General features: G+C 38.9%; 1 protein-coding gene across 1 annotated transcript in view; it reads right to left on the bottom strand.

Moving 5' to 3' along the window:
* Positions 1 to 13,845: 13,845 nt before the first annotated feature.
* The window catches only part of LOC112158142, a 5,533-nt gene continuing 4,167 nt past the window's right edge, over positions 13,846 to 15,211 (bottom strand). Inside the window, exon 2 of the mRNA XM_024291364.2 lies at positions 13,846 to 15,029. Coding sequence (XP_024147132.2) covers positions 14,287 to 15,029 — 743 coding nt within the window. The 3' untranslated portion in view covers positions 13,846 to 14,286. The remainder of the gene's footprint in view (positions 15,030 to 15,211) is intronic.

Raw genomic sequence — 15,211 nt, 5'->3', positions numbered from 1 at the left:
CTAACAGTGAGGGGAATTTCACTGAAACTCATGAAGAAAGACAAAAAAAGAAAGAATGAGACAACCAGACGATGTGTCAGGAAGAGTCCAGGTTAAAGGGTCCGGGTCGGGGGGTTCTGATCAATCCAGTCAGGTGAGACCACAGCCAAATGAGGCCAAACAAAGATGAGATGAGTGTTTCATCGCCGATTCTTAGAAACACTCGAAGATGAGAGAATATCAGTGGAGTTAACTTTTTTTGAGGAAAAGACAAAGAATGGTTCTCCAACACTCGGACTTGGAATGAGCAGATGTCCGTGTCTCGACTTTGCTCGGATCTTCACAGCCACCTCCTTCTAAAAATAACTGCCATGTTTCAGATTAAACTCACGGGTCTGGGCGACCCGGGGACAAACAATCTGTTTTGTGGCCCCCTTTCAGATGAGTTAGGAGGAGTCAGAGCTGAAATAAAAACCCATCAGTGCGGGGTAGAAGGTGACAGGAAGCAGGTTTAGTCATTCTGCTGCCTGCAGATCAGCTTTCATTCATCGCCGGGTCCAGCTGACCCCACTGCTGCTCTACCTCTGAGGCACTCAATCCACACGTTGACCCAAACAGACAGACGTCCAGAGCAGAGGTCAGCACAGACTAATGAAAAGAAGACATTGCATCTGCACTCTGAGGTGACCTGGGAGTGTTTCTGCTCAGCTGCAGTTTCATCCTCAATCAGAGGCTGCTGCAGCTTCAGCCACTGTAAAAAAATTTTTGCATGATAACTGATGTTTACGATAGATAGATCCTTGTGTAAAGTTTGCAAAACACAACTTCAAACCACATGTGTCAAAGTCAAGGCCCGGGAGCCGGATCCGGCTCTACAGATCATTTTATTTTATTGTTATTAATTAATGTTATCTTACGCTTATTTCTAACTTGTATAATTTTGACAAAATATATTTATATGGAGAGTAAAATATTGAAAGTTATTGGTAAGGTTTAAGTTAATTTATTCTAGAATAATATTCCTGCCTTTTTACTATTCATAATTATATTAAAAAGTTATGTTTTTAAAGTAAAAAAAATTGGCATTCTGCTAGCTGTTTTGGCTAATTTAGGCTTTTTCAATTCTTTAGGCTTTTTTGGAGTTTTGCTGATGTTTCAGCTACAATCTAGCTGTTTTGGCTAATTCTGACTTTTTTAAAAAGGTTTTTAAGCTGTATTGGAGTTTTGCTAATATTTACATGCTAGCTGTTTTGACTAATTAAAGCTTTTTCAGTTTTTTTAGGGTATTTTAGAGTTTAGCTAATATTTTGGCTACATGCTAGCTGTTTTGGCTAATTAAAGCTTTTTTTCAGTTTTTTTGTATATCTTAAAGTTTAGCTATTTTTTCAGCTACATGCAAGCTGTTTTGACTAATCTAAGTTTTTTTTTTTTTGGCTAATTCGGCATTTAGCTAATATTTTAGCTGGCTATCAGTTTCAGTGATTTCAGCTATCAAGTTCAGTGTTTTTAGTGATCAATTTCAGCATCTTCAACTATCATCAGCACCAGCATCTTCAGCGGCCAAATTCAGCTTCCAGCATTCACACTAGCATTATCACAGGTAATGCTATATATCTAGCTTATAATTATGTTAAAAAGTTACGGTTTTAAAACTCTAAATTTTTAGTTTTAGTGTGTTAATAAATGTTTGTTCTGTTCGGCTCGCGACCTAAGGTGTGTTTTGGATTTTGGCTCTCCTGTGATTGAGTTTGACACCTCTGCTTTAAACTAAAGAAAAGATTGGATTGATGGATGGAATTTCTGCTGAATATATGACCTCTTAGAGCAAACCTTATAAATCTTTTCACTGTAGATGAGATGAATGTTTCTTGATTCTGATGGAAAATTATTCATTTGTTGCCTCTAAAAAGTCTTAACCATCTTCCTTTTGTCTGACGGGGAAACCCCCATGTCTTTAGTCCCTGTCACCAGCTCCTCCAAAGAGGCGTCTTCACACAGAGATGTGTGAGACACCTCCAGGTGAAGACTTGCTGCAGGCATAGTTCAAAAATACAAGCGAAGAAAACAGCAAAAGATTTCCTCCCGACAGGAAGCAGCAGTCTCTCTTTGTGATAGAAATCCTGCAGTCTGAGATAAACCTGTCAGGTTTGTTCTTTGTGTTCTTGTGAAGTTTGCAGAAAGACACTCCAGGTATTTCTCTTTTGCTGAGACTCTGCAGACAGATCCTCCTCTCCTCTTCCTTTAGAGTTCAACCTTCGCATGGATTAACCAGGATTTTTCAGCTCCTTTTGCCTCTTTTTCAACCTTGAATTTTCCCATCTGGGTTCATTTGTTGAGTTGAGATTCCTTCCATGATGCTGAGTCTGAGTCCTGCAGGCTTAAAGTCACACTCCATTGAAAACTGTGTTTTTTACATGCTCTTGTATGTTTTTTGTATTGAAGTACGTATTTTTTTAATCAAATTGTGTTGGATCAGGAGCAGATGAAAATGTGACCTTTAAAAAAAGCTCAGGTTTGGGTCAAAGTCTCCTTTCTCTGCTCCATTCTGATGCATTCACTTGCAAACAAATAGATCCATGAATGTTTTTGTTTTCCTTCTTTGCGACTCTAATCTAAGTTTGGGGTTGTGAGGTAGTATAAGCTACCAGGAGAGAGTGTAAACAAGGGAATGTTGGGATATCAATGTAGGGTTACTTCCACGTCAACAGTCTTTGACGTGGAACAACCTAGAGGCAAATTTATAAGAAGTTCCTTCTGTTCTGCAGAAACTGTCTTAAAAAACAACACAGCTTTTTTTGTTTTTTACTAAAAACTGCATAATCATAATTAATGACACTGGGAACCATTTTGCCTCCATGCATCGTTGCACCGTTTATCTTGGACCGGGTTGTGGGGGCAGCAGTCTAAGAAGAGATGCCCAGACTTCCCTCTACCTCCAGCTCCTCTGGGGGGACCTCGAGGGGTTCCCAGGCCAGTCAACAGACAGTCTCTCCAGCGTGTCAGAAAATAGACAATAAACTTTATTGATCTCAATGGAAAATGGCAGTAGAGCAACACAACCAAAGACAAGTTGCTCAAAGGTGGGCAGCAGCCGTTCAGATTAGGCAGCGCTAATCACCCAGAAAAGACACACGAGTTCGGGCAGGATATGATGTCAAAAATCAGCATCTGACATGTGTCGCAGTAAAATGGCATAGATTGAAGTAAAAGCAAAAATGCATCAACATTTAAGCAACATTGATTCAAAAGACTAAAGATCTTTACACACAGCGCCCCCATGCCCTTGGCCTGGAAATGTCCGATTAGGGGAGATTGTTTAGCCAGCCTGTTCCTGTCTGCCTGTGTACTGGGACTCAGCCCAGTGGGACATGCCAAGATCACCTCAACAGGGAGGCGTCCAGGAGGTATACAGATCAGATGCCCGACCCACTTCAACTGGCTCCTCTCAATGTGGAGGAGCAGTGTCTCTACTCTGAGCTCTCTCTGGGTGACTGAGCTTCTCACACTGAGGAAGCGCCCAGCCACCCTATGGAGGAACTCATTTCAGTCTCTTGTAGTCCGGATCTCGTCCTTTCGGTCATGACCCAGAGCTCATGACCGTAGGTGAGTACTGGAACAAAGATCAAGAGCCTTGCTTTCTGGCTCAGCTCTCTCTTCACCAGTACAACGACCACATACTGATGGACGCTGCTCCAGGGCTCAGACTTCCAGTTCCACCTCCAACCACCAGAGGGAGCCCTCTCTGGAGTATTAACCTCCCCTGCTACTTCCTCACTCCATCGCCCATAAATCTACACTCGCTCTCCACGTCATCACCAGCTGAATCTCATCATCCTCATCAGCATCACCCTTTATATACCCCGTCCGGACGTTATACCTTTTGCCTTGTTTTGACATTTGCCTGTTTTCCTTGCCTCCCTGTCTCACTCCACGGTTTTTGACTCCTGCCTGGCTTGTGATCAAGTCTTTGTTTTTGCCCTTGTCTGTTTTGGATGCTCTTAAAATTACCTGCCTGCATATGGATCCAAACGCCTCTGCGTCCTCATTACACCGATTCAATGTCTTGATCTGATCTTCCCTCATTGTGAATAAGACCCTAAGATCTAACTCCAGGGGATGATTTTACAATAGATAAAAAATATAGTTGGAGTGGGACCTTAAACAAAATTCATGGCCTCTGCTACGCATGTTCAGGATATTACTTTCAATGAAAAGTCGTTGATGTCTTTGATGCACATTAGTGTATTTTTGTGGTTCTGACTTCAAAATTCTCGTGTTCACCCATCACTAAAAACAACAGTTTTCATTCTCTACGTCCAAAAAACGCAGCCATTGATCGCATGAAGGAAGTTCAACCAACTGAACTTTGACCACTCAGGAACTGGGATTCAGTAGTGATGTTTTTATAGTGTCCTTTTTAATTCAAGGAAGTGCCAACCCTTTCAGAATTAATTATGGAGGAGAAATTCATAGATGTGGTTTGTGTCTGGATGGAATTATACAAAACGTGTGAAAAAATCCTTATTGAGTGATTTTTGTGCAAGTAAAAGTTTTGAGATCAAAATGTTCTAAATTGCAAACAAAATGTAAAGTTTTAAGATTAAATGTCATAATTTGCAAATAAAAATATGAAATATTTGCTTTCAAAAATATTTTTGCACTTTTTGCACAAGTTTAAAAAATTCAAAAAATCAATGGGCGCATTTTATGAAAGAGATTCTGTTCACACAGACTTGTTTTCTCTATTTGGAATTAAAAAACATTTTCTTGCAGGACAGAAAAAAATATATTTTTCTATAAACAAGGTTCATTTTACTTCTTTAAAATTCTGTTTTTTAGTGTAAATTATTGTAGACTTAAACCAGCAGAAGACGAGCTGCTGCCCCAAACGTTTCACAGCTTGACCTCCAAACTCAACACAGTATTTTGCTGCAAATGTTTAAAGGTCTCTGCAGAAATTCCTTCTGCACAGGTAATGAATTCCAGGCCGTAAAGCCGGCTGGACGCTTTCCCAGCCTCATTATTGGACTGTTCAATCATGTGCTGTGCACACGATTCCCTGCTTTGCAGGCAGAGTTAGAGTTTAGTGCATAAATGGGCTTTAATGTCTGATGTGCAAACAAAGGTGACGACACGATGCACCTCGGGTTCAATAAAGACATCAGAGCATGCGGCTCTGAGGAAGGAGGGATGTGCGTAAACGTCTTGCACCGATTAGGATCACTGCACTGAAAAAAAACATTGTTTTTCTTAATTGTTCTCTGCCCTCTCGGACTTTAATTCGACAGGAAACAGCGCAGAGGCCCTGGCTAAATAAACAACTAATTACAAGCATTCATTTTTGTAAATTTGCTCTCAGGATGATTGGGTTAATTCTAACAGTACAGCCTCTTGTTTTGCTGTACATTGTTGAATCGTGTCAAACTGCCAACAACAGTGAAAAGGGAGCAAATTCAGAGGAGGATGGGTCCTTAAAACGGAGGAAAACGAGGAAACAACTGCATAATGTGAGGAGACGAGAGGCCAAAGCTGCCCTTTAGCAGCACCTGTTGGAGCCTTTCTGCAGGTGTTGCCATGGAGATCTGTGGAGCATCTTTGAGAAGCACAATTCAATTCAATTTTATTTATATATAGCTCACTACTGCAAAACAATTGTCTCATGGACTTCATACTGGTAATTGTACAAAAGCAGAAAGTCGGTTATAAAATATAAACAATAACTGGTTGCTAAACCAAAGTGAACCGGACATCCACAAGCGCAGAGTGGTTTTTGTTTTCGTGAAACCGCAGCAAGCTGTTTTAGTTTAGGGTTTTTGATAATCACACATGAATCCAAGGCCAGATTCAGGCATGGGCAATGGAGGTCTAATGCCACTCCAAATGATCTGACCAACACCCCAAACATAATGGCTCAAAAAATACAAAGTTGATGAAAAAGAAAAAAAAAAGAGTTTAAAAAAATAAAAAAAGTTGAATCTAAATTCTTCCCCTATGGCAGGAATGTTAAATTTAGTTGCACAACGAACAGAATAAACATTTATTGAACACAATAAAACAAATTTTTTAAAGCCTTAAAAATTTAACTTTTTAAAGATAATTATGAACTAGATATATAGCATTACTTGCAATAATGCTAGTGTGAATGCTGTAAGCTGAATTTGGCCGCTGAAGATGCTAGTGCTGATAGCTGAAGATGCTGAAATTGATAGCTAAAAACGTTGAAGCTGATAGCCAGCGAAAATATTAGCTTAATGACAATTTAGCCTAAAAAAACAAATAAATAAATAAATAAACTTAGGTTAGCCAAAACAGCTAACATGTGGCTGAAAAAATAGCTAAGCTTAAAAAATAGTCTAAAAAACTGTAAAAGGACTAAATAAGCCAAATTTGCTAGCTTGTAAACATTAGCCTAACTCCAAAACAGACTAAAAACTTTTTAAAAGCCTAAAATGATCCAAGACAACTGGCATTTAGCTGAAATATCAGTTAAATTCCGAGACAGTCTAAACAACAACAAAAAAACCCTAAATTAGCCAAAACAGCTTGCGTGTAGCTAATAAAAAGGCAGGAATATTATAATATTAAAAATATATTTTTCAAAATTATACAAGTTAGAAGTAATTTCAAGATAACAGTGAGCCATCAATAACAATAAAATAAAATGATCTGGAGGGCCGGATCCGGTCCCCAGACCTTGACTCTGATCCCTGTGCCCTATGGCTTCTCCCTACCTCTACATTTAACCCTCCAAACCGAGAGTTATGGAAAAAAATACATTTGAACGACACTAATACTCGATGACATCATCAACAGTCAGCCATGTTAAAGCAGAGCTGCTAGCGCTCAAATATGCATAACTCCATTGGTTTTATAACCTTTAAAAGGTCATGCTACAACAAAAAGTCATCTCTTAAACTTAATCTAAACTTCTGTGCTTTAGAGCACACCCACATGAAGAAATGCACTTCAGTGGCACCAAGCGACATGGATCACCCTAGTGGTGGACGATTCAGTGCCATCCAATTATTAACTTTTAAAGTTACATTTTAACTGTTTTAATGATTACTATCTATTTTATTCTATTATGGGTTTTGTTTTAATTTAACAGTGTGGTGTGATGTATGGAGCAAGGACAATGGCATAATTTCCGTAAGGATTAATGAAGTATCTATCTATCCATCCATCCATCATGAGGGTTAGCCCTTAAGAAACAAATTCGGACTAACTTAACCTTTGAAATGCCCCAAGAATTGGAGGGGTAAGGGAAGGATTTGGATTCGGCCAAAAAATGTTAGGATGGGTGGTTAGACAAAAAAAGAGAAAATAAAGATAGATGCAGCGTGGGTGCAGCACAAACCACTGTCCTACTTGTGCCTGTCCCAAGCGCAGGAAGAGCATTCAACACAATGATCAACATCAAACTGATCAAAGGAGAAGATTGATAAATGGGATATAACACCTCAAACTCTCAGCACTCCCAGACTTGCACCCCCTGATATTGGCTAAATCCAGGCCTGCATGGATCCATTTTCTGTCATCTACTTCTTCAGCTCTATGGAGCTATTTTAGGGCCATAAATATTTGAAACCCAAACAAAACATTTTGACCAAAATATGGGTGTTTGGCCAAAAACTATGTAAAATCTAAAATAAACTTAATAATTTTCTGCTTCAAATTTTCTGTTTTTTATTTTAATATTTATGGCCTCAAATAGCTCCATAAAGCTCCCATGTTTGTCTTTTGGGTTTTTTTTATCCCATTTTTGGAGGATTTTTGGTTGATTTCATCTTAAGGTTTATTGATTATATTCTTGAGGCTTTTTTATGTTTGTCTGTAAGTGCTCTAATCTTCCAAAGAACCCTGTTCATGTACTGGTAAATACTTCTCTGTGCTTCAGCTCATCCACAGATAACTGAGGACCTTCATGCATGATGGAATCGAGCAGAACTTTCTTCAAGCTTTCAGTGTATGTATTTTCTTGTCCAGTTCTGTTCAGCTGACGGTTCACTTTGACCAAATACTTATAAAGAAATGTCAGACGAACATTTACTTCCAAAAGCAGAAGCCAGGTGAAGGCACCTACTTTGAGCAACAAAAAGCTGCAAATCCTACTACAACCTGAGCTCATCAGTAAGGTGTGTTACTCTTTAAATGTTTAAATTCTGAATTAAAAGATCAGAGTGTGTGTGACCTCTAAACAGATTCAGCATTAATGTGGTTTTATGGTTTGGGAAAACTGTGACTGAAACAAGCTGAGAACTTCTGCTGGAGCATGACGCCATCTGGTGGAGGGTTTCTTTTAGCAAAGTTGATCTGTATGTGGATCAGAACAAGATTAAAATGAATAACTTTATATTCCTCCCTATATATATAGTAAATACAATCCAGGATCTTCACCAAACTGCCCTGAATGTCAATCAGAACTGGGAACCAGACTTCACTGCCTGTGGGAATGTAAAATCATCCATTTGTTTTGGGAAGCAATATGCAGAGAAATCAGTTTAGTCATAGAGCAGACACTCCATCCCAGTCCAGAACTTTGCCTACTAGGGCTTGTACCAGATCCTTTGAAAGTTCTCAAGGAGGTCATACAGTGTCTTTTGATGCTGGCGAGGAAGGCCATAATGTGTAAGTGGATTGGTAATGAAGCCCCTACAGTTCGAATGTGGAAAACTTTGATTTCTGAAACAATTACCTTAGAAAGATTAAGATATTATTTAAGTGGAAAAATTTATGTCTTCAAAAAGTGGGAAAAGATGTGGGATTGTTTGAAAACCAAATCATAATTGTGAAATATTACAGGTTGGACTAATAATTTAACATCTGTATCCTTTCATGTTCTTTTTGTCCAAAGGGCGGTGCTTTAACTGCGAAGATTTCGTTTTGTTGTTGTATTCTGTGCTGTTTGTTTGTTTGCTTTCCTAACTTTATGTATTATAAATAAAACTACAATTAAAAAAAAAACAAAAAAAAAAAAAATTTTTTAATTTTATGATAGAATCCAATCGTTTTTTTGTTGTTTAAATACAAATTGAGAACATCTGTCATGAATCTTTTTTTTATGGTTCATTTCATTTTATTTATTTATAGTAAAAACATACAATATAGACTTGATAAACTCATAAATGAAAAGGGTACAAAATGAGGAAAAACTTATTTTGTCTGCCCCTTTTAACAATCAATAAATCAATCAATAAAAAAAGAAAGATACAGATACCCAAGCATTCGGCTGATTCATTATACAATAAGAGAAGATTGGGAAAGAAAAAAACAAAATCTTATAATTACAACATCAACCAGTGTGAAATGAAAATCATACCTCTGGGATGAGTGATTGTTATTTGTTTTAGATAGTTCTATAGTCGTTGATAATACTGTTTTTAATATAGTTTTTAAAACTTGATACAGTTGTAGCATTTTTTAATTTTTACACTCAATTTATTCCATTTATTAACTCCATATACTGATAAACATAGCTCTTTTAGCAGTATTCTGTGTTTTGGTCCAACAAATATTTCATGTCCTTTTAGATTAAATTTACTTTTTCTTTTCATGTATCTTTTCATTAAATTAGGAGGAAGGCATTTCATATTTACTTTATACATACATTTCAAAATATTAAAGTTTATAAGATCATGAAGTTTTAATAGTTTTAATTTAATAAATAATGGATTAGACAGGTCCATATAATTACTTTTTGTAATAATTCTTATTGCTTTTTTGCAATATGTAGATTGAAGGAATATATGTTTTATAAGTTGTACCATAAAAATCTCTATACAGTAGTTCAGGTATGGCATAATCAAGGAATTATATAAAAGATATAATGAATTACTGTCTAAGAACCATTTTACTTTGTGCACTACAGCAATTGCTATTTTGGATTTGACAGTGTTAATTTGTCAAATCTGTAAAATCTGTCATTTTATTCGAGCTCAGTTTGGCTTTAAAAGTAGCTGCTTTGAGGAGAGCAGTAGCAAAAGCTTCAACTCTGCAGTTCAGTGTTTTACAATTAAAAAAACTATTTCCAAGTAACTATGAATTCAGTTCCACAGAATTAAGTTGGTCAAGTTAACAGTTGAAAAGTTACAGTATGTTAATGATTATGTGTTTAACCCTTTAACTACCCAAAAAAGAAAAAAACACCAAAAAGAAGATCTATTTTCTGCTGTTTATTGCCTTGGCATGGAGCCCCTAAAAGGACATAAAAGTTGATAAAAAAAATTAAATACTTAGGGCTTCTGTAAAAATAATTGAAGTTAAAGAAAAGGTTCTGGTTACCAACCAAAATTATTTCTCTAAAAATTAATGTAAAAAGAAAAATACAATTCTAGTTAGTAATTGTTGCACACCAGTTACTATCTGGTGCGCAACAATTACTTTCCAGAATTTTTTTTTTTTTTTTACTACTTTAATTTTTTACCAAAAAAAAGTTCTGGTTAGTATCTGATGCACACACGATAGGTATCTGGTTATCTGGTGTGCGCCCGCATACCCGTTACTATCTGATGTGCACCCGTTACTAACCAGAATTTATTTTTTTATTATTATTTCAATTTAAAAAAAAAAAAATCACTTTAATTTTTGTCTTCAATTTCCCTTCAGGGGCTCCATACCTTGGGGAGTAACACACACAATCAATATTTTCGAAACCATGTTTTCTACGTGTTTCCCACCATTTGCTTGAGCAGGCAGTTAAAGGGTTAAGCGTCACTGGCGACGCCTCATGTGTTAAAGGGTTAAGAGTTTTAACAGTGGCCTATAAAACCTCTTGATTTGGCAAAGAAATTGCAACCAGATAATAGTTTTTATGTTTCGTTCTGTTCAGTTTCCTTTTTAACTTTCATTTAAATAAAAAAAAACACAAGTGTTTGCATGGGCTGATCAAGATTTATTTGGCTTTATTTGTTTTTAGCAACTAAATGCAAAATGAAACTCGTTAACATAAAGGTTGTATCTGTTGATTTAGTGTATGAACTTCAATGATTACATTCATACGTGCAGTGTTTTGGTGTTGTGTAATCTGAACACATTACACAACAAGCAAATGACGTCTGCCGTCCTCCTACAATAAGGTGCAGCAGTAACAGTCATGAGTTCAGCCCCCCCATGCTGAGTTTTATTCAGCTCATATTTTAGAGCTCCCATCAGAAATGACCTGAGTTAGAAAAAAACACAATCAGATCAGCCGTCTCTGTGCCTCAGGCCTTTCTACCCCCTCACACATAAGACGTGAGAGGAAAGAGCGGACGAAGAGGAAATAAAGGTTCGAATGTGAATCGAATAAAGACGTCCACAGCTGGACTGGACAGCGTCATGCCTAACGTAATAACGGTTACAGAAAACACATCACACTGCATGAATGCAGCAGAGCCCAGCCTCCAACCTACACCACATCCATCCGTCATGATGAATACAACACGTCCACGACAGAGTCAGAATGAGCAGAAAAATGATCAAATAATCATAATCATATTTCATTATCAAATACATTTTCTGCACAGCTACACTTTGGATGGAAAATTATGTTTTTAACATGTTCTTGTAGCATTTTTCCAATTTTTCAGATTATCCTCGCCATTTTTGATACACCACTAATGTTAGGTTGAGGGTTTTAGGTGCTGTAAGCTAACGGGAGAACATGTAAACAGATGGGTGAAGGGAAGTGGGGGTGGGCTTTTTCTACACCACCAGTCCCGCCCACCACTCAGAGTTTCTAATGAACTGCTGTTGCTCTGCAGAAACTATGTCACAGAACATCATCACCAAAAGAGCACTGGGAACACTTTTACAAGAGATCAACAGAAGAATTGGATCATTCAGGTTTCACTCTTTATTTTTTTATCCTATAAATTTGGCTTTAAAGCGTCAGATTGTTTAATACTGAATTTCATTACTCAAAGTAACAAAAAAAACCCACTTTGGATTAAAAAGTGTCCTTCAAATTTGAGAGTAGAGAAACAAATATTGGCAAATATTCCAAATATTTGTTTAAGCTGGTTTGTTGCAGGCTTTATTGTATCTGCAGTTGCACAGTTCCCACATACAAACATGGTGGTGGGAGCATCATGTCCTGTTGCTTTAGGTATTTGAAATGTTGGGCTGTCATGTCAGACATTTACAGACATCGTTTTGGGTCATCGATCAGTGACATTAGTGACTTTTGAGAGGTTCTGGTAGCTGTGGATCACTGGGCTGAGCTGCCTGTTCGCCAAATCCTCTGTACTCTATCTACGTCCACACACCTGAACCTCATTTCTACTGATACACTATTTTCCACGCTTCCATTGTAAAATGGACCCATTAAACAGTTCCGACCGTACCTCTTGAAGGCCCCCATCTGTTGCAGGTCCATAGTAAAATAGGACGTGATGGTTGGTGTGGAGCCTCTGTTGCCACCCGTTGATTGGCAGAAAGTGACATTAGAAAGCGCCAACATAGCGCTAAGCTAGTGATTCAATTTTCCTCTTCACGGCGGAATTCTTCTTCCTCAATCTTCGTTCAAAAAACATTAGATTCCTGTTCAATGCAACGTACATAAAGTAAAGCAAGAAAAAAGACGAGCTGCTGGATGAACTCCATCGTTGCTGCTTTTCTAGTTGTTGCACTACAATGACACGCTAGCAGCCTACACCATGCATGCGTCATGGCAACAAACCACTCAGTGGAAATGCTCACTAAAAATAACTGGACTGTACTGTACTAGTCCTTACCGGACCAGACCCTAGTGGACCTCAGTGGAAACAAGGCTTTATTTTCTCCTAATCGTCAGGAACTGGTGGTGAAATGGGACTCAAAATTCAGACCTGGATCATAGAAGGAACGTAAATGCTCAATAAATAAACTTGAACATAAATAAACTCCCAAACAAGAGGAAATCCAAAGTATGATAAAGTAAATGACCTGAAAACCAAACACTTAAATAGATAATTCCAGAGATAAAGACAGCGGTGGATGGTTAAAAACTTCAACCAGACGATACGGACAAGAACCAAGAAAACAATTGAAAAAAAAAAAAAAATGCATAGCACCAGAGTCACATCCACCCATGCAGGGGTTGACCTAATAGGGGCTTTTGTTTCCAGTTGAGGGTCATGGGGCTGCATCTTACACTAGTCACAAATACTGCTGCCACTGCATGATGGGAAGGGATCAGCAGAATCTTCAAGATTTTATGTTGCAGCCCAATTTTTTGAAAATTGTTGGTCATGAATGCAGATGGTGGCCGTCAATCATCGGTCAGTCAGGTGGGGATTTAACAAGGTACTGAAACATTCCTAAGAGAGTTAGGTCCATACTGACACGATAGCATCACATAATTTCTGCAGATTTATCGACTGAGCATCCACGATGCCGATCTCCTGTTCCACCACATCATTAGAGTCCAGTGAACTTGTCATGTTCAAGAGTCTGAGATGATTCCAGCTTTATGACATGGAGCCGTATCCTGCTGGAAGTAGCATGGGAAGGTGGTACGCTGTGGTCATAAAGGGATGGGATGGTCAGCAACAATACTGTGGTAGACTGTGGTGTTAGAACCATGATCAAGGGGTATAAAGTGTTCCAAGAAAATATCCTCCATCCCATTAAACCACCACCACCATCCTGGACCATTGATACAAGGCAGGATGGATCCATGATTTCATGTTTCTGACTCGACCATCTGAATGTTGCAGCAGGAATGGAGACTCATCAGACCAGACATTTTCCATTCTCCAGTTTTGGACAACACCTGTCCAAACAAGAAACAGTCTGCTGAAAGACGTTACTGACAAAAAAAAGGAAACAAACTTGTTTTACTTTTGGGATGAAAATGTTTGCAGATAAACCAATGAGACAAACACATTTTTAGAACGTGTGTGGCTCTTCACATTGAAACTATCACAACATTTCAGAAACAGGAATTGAATAACTTAATGAATTCAGAGCTCCATCAGAAAACCTTACAGATGATTGGATGTTCTGTTGATGACATCAAGCTGAGGAGCAGCTGGTCCAACCAACACAGTGTCTTTGGTTTCTGTTTTTCCGGGAAGAGATGCCAAAACAGACATTCTCTTTCATGAAAGCAGTCGGGAATGGTCGAGATGGGAAAGACTCAATATTCATATGTCATTCACACTTTGCATGACATTAAATCAAACTGACAAATTGACACAGTCATATAAATCCAGATGTGCATTCCCTAAAGAGTTTTTTATAATCATGAAAAAAATGGCGACTTATACTTCATGTAGTTGAAACAGGAAGTAAGGTGTTTTACTCATATACTACTCATATAGAATCATTGGCTGTGACTGCTGTCCCTCACACGGTGGTGGTGGACTGTCGGACCATAAGCGTGCGCAGGTGCTGAGCCTGCGTCTGCGAGCTCCTGCGCACAAGACTGCGCACCGCCAGTCTGTATCTGGCAGACATCAGGTTGTACAGCAAAGGGTTAATGGCGGCACTGAGGTAGAAGAGGACCGATGACACCAGGTTGAAGTACTGGGACAGGTAGTATAAAAAGTAGCTGTGCATGTCGGAGGACCAGAGTGGGTCGCCGAGGAGAGTGTCGTTAGTGGGTAGAATAGTGTTTTCCCCAGATGAGATGTGTTGTGTGTTCATTGCAGTAGTTGTGTCTTGCATTGGGAGTGTTGTGTTTATTCGGTGGAGGTTTGCACCCCTCTTTGTGTCACTTTGGGTTGGGTGAGTGAGTGTTTCTGTGTTGTGTGTGTGTCTGTCAGAGTTCTCCAGTGGTGGTTCAGTTTGTGTGATGACTTGTTGGTCCGAGCCCGTTTGAGGGCCGGTTCTGTCTTTGGTCTCAGCACAGGTGTCACAGAGCCTGTCCTCCGTCAGAGCGCGTGCGGCCATCTCATCGGGCTGGGAGAGCGGCTCGTAGAAGTGAACATCGGAGTCCGAGTGACCCAACGGTTCAAAGACATCTGCAAGAACGTCTGTGTTCGGGTTCGATTCCTGTCGGTCGCCAACGCTGCCGAGGGAAAGGGAGAATATGGTCCGGCCAACGTGAAAGGGCAGCCAACACAGGACAAACGCCAAGACGATCACCCCTGGAGGAGGAAGAGGAGCAGAAGAAAAAGAAGGCAGCCCTTAACTCTCAGTCTGTGCATCTGTGAGGAACATTTATCCAACATCTGTGTCTAGGCCCCGCCCATTCTAGTTTATCACTTAGTCCTGGTTGTTTTATGATGTTGCTTCCCTCTGTTGCCATCTTCTTCTCTCCCCCACCCTC

This window comes from Oryzias melastigma, linkage group LG24 (genome assembly GCF_002922805.2).
Source record: "Oryzias melastigma strain HK-1 linkage group LG24, ASM292280v2, whole genome shotgun sequence".
Taxonomy (NCBI): Eukaryota; Metazoa; Chordata; class Actinopteri; order Beloniformes; family Adrianichthyidae; genus Oryzias; species Oryzias melastigma.
The sequence above is the reverse complement of the archived record's forward strand: the minus strand, read 5'-3'. Positions and strand labels throughout refer to the sequence as shown.